This window comes from Cynara cardunculus, assembly GCF_001531365.2.
Source record: "Cynara cardunculus var. scolymus isolate 2C chromosome LG 2, CcrdV1, whole genome shotgun sequence".
Taxonomy (NCBI): Eukaryota; Viridiplantae; Streptophyta; class Magnoliopsida; order Asterales; family Asteraceae; genus Cynara; species Cynara cardunculus.
The window spans coordinates 30,778,323-30,780,421 of NC_037529.1; the positions used below are offsets into that span (position 1 = coordinate 30,778,323).

Consider the following 2,099-nt stretch of genomic DNA (forward strand, 5'->3'; position numbering starts at 1 on the left):
TATATATATATATATATATATGCGAAACCGTAAAACTTCAAATATAATATTTTAAAATTATGTTTTCCACAACCAATAATGATGAAATATAAAAGCACATTGTTTTATATCATAACTACTCCATCGGAAAAAACCAAAGGCATCTTATTATAAGGGGTTTGTTTGGGATTGCTTATTTAAAACAACTTATGTTTTTTTTTAAACTTTATTAATTTATATGATATTAAATCAGAGTTTTATAAAAAATGTTTGGATTAACTTATAGTTGTACCAAAAAACAATAAACTGATAAATTGTTTTTTAATGTTTGATAAATTTTGCTTATATATGTAAAATGACCAAAAACGACAGTCTTCCATATTATTAACTTATTTGATTTTTTAACATGTAAAAATTTATTTTTCATCATTTATAACAATATCTTTGACAAAAATTTATATCAATAAGATTAATAATTAACAAACATTAATAAAATATGGTTAAAATAGTAAACTGGTAATAAATAGTTTTTCATAAGTCAGAAAAATTTAACTTATAAAAAATTGCTCATTACCAATTTCATATCATTTCTCAATAATTTGAATTACATAGATGCAAACCACATCGTTGATAACGATATGATCAATAAATAACAAAACAGCATCTAAAAGATAAATTTTACCAACAGAATTGGAGGATTTTATCGTGATCGTCTTTTTATCAAAATATAATTTAAGAATTAATCGGGGATGATTTAGAATTGTAATTCTAAGATCTCTGCCATTATCTTAATTGAATAACTATATGTAGCAGATATATGCAACTAATAATGCATGATGTACAAGTTATTTGTGCAACACCGAAACAATGACGGATTCGATCATCAATGCACAAAGCTACTACAATAACTTGAGGATGGCAGGGGAACTTACTGGCTTCTTGTAGAAGAAGAACATGGAAGGGCTGAGAAACTCTTTGCGCTTACGGAGGATTTCCTCAGCGGTAGGGCCAGAGTAGGGCGGAGGAGAGTAATTAAACGGTGGTATAATTGGGACAGATGCAGCGGATTCTTCAATAGATGCTTGACGTTGAGCTAATTGAGAGAAACATCGCCGGAATTGTTCTCTTGAAGCGTTTAGCCTCCGTAATGAGGTGGCGAATTTGTGCATCTCTCCTGTTGGTTGTGGTTGTTATTGCTGTTGTTATGTATGTCTCTCTCTCTCTCTTCTCTGAGAAAAAGAAGAAATTGATGAGATTATTTATAGAGGGATGATGGTGAATGTTGCGTGGAAAGCAATATGAATCGTGTGTGATCACTCTTTTAGATGATACTAAACACTTGGACTCTTTCAACCTTATCACCGTCAATAATTTATTTAGGCCATGTTATACAAATATAAATAAATTTATTTTTAAACTTTATTTTATAATTCCCATTTAAATGTATAAAAAGTTGTCTATATATTTAAGGGATGTTCGGTTTAAAGGATTGGATTCCGGTGGGAAAAGAAGTTATAGTGAGAAACATCTAAACTTTTGGATCAATCCTAATTGAATGTCAACATTAATGAAGTACATCTTCGATCAATTTTCTTTTAAAGCACAATTCATAATTGGAAATGAGATTAAAAGTAGGTGTGAGCAGCGGAACCGGGTACCCACTTGCGGAATCGGAACTATCTTGGAATTGCCGGTTCCGGAACCGGAACCGATATGAGTGGTTCCAGTTCCGGTTCTTAAAATACGTAACCGATTGAGAATGGTTCCGGTTCCGGTTCTGGTTCTCAATTTTTCGGAACCGTTACCCGTCGGGACCAATTGTGCAGTTTTTTATATAATTTGTGTAGTTTTATGTTAAAAATATGTACAATTTTTATACAAAGTTTGTGTAGTTTTTTTTAATAAAATTTGTGTAGTTTTTTGTTAAAAATATATGCAGTTTTTAGTTAAAAATATGTGCAGTTCTTTACGAGTTTGTGTAGTTTTTTTAACACTCAATTATTCACAGGTACCGTACGATGTTGATGATGCAATGAGTATGCAAGAAGTTGAAACAAGATTCAGAATTTGAGATAAAATGATTCGTATTTTTTTCAAATTGTGTGTTTAATTGGATTCGT

At 30.6% G+C, this 2,099-nt stretch overlaps 1 protein-coding gene across 1 annotated transcript in view; it reads right to left on the minus strand.

The window, feature by feature from the left end:
* Positions 1-1,203, minus strand: part of LOC112507831 (alanine--glyoxylate aminotransferase 2 homolog 3, mitochondrial-like) — a 7,067-nt gene extending 5,864 nt beyond the window's left edge. Inside the window, exon 1 of the mRNA XM_025112552.1 lies at positions 912-1,203. Within this exon, the coding sequence (XP_024968320.1) occupies positions 912-1,148 (237 nt within the window). The 5' untranslated portion in view covers positions 1,149-1,203. The remainder of the gene's footprint in view (positions 1-911) is intronic.
* Between the last annotated feature and the right edge of the window lie 896 nt (positions 1,204-2,099).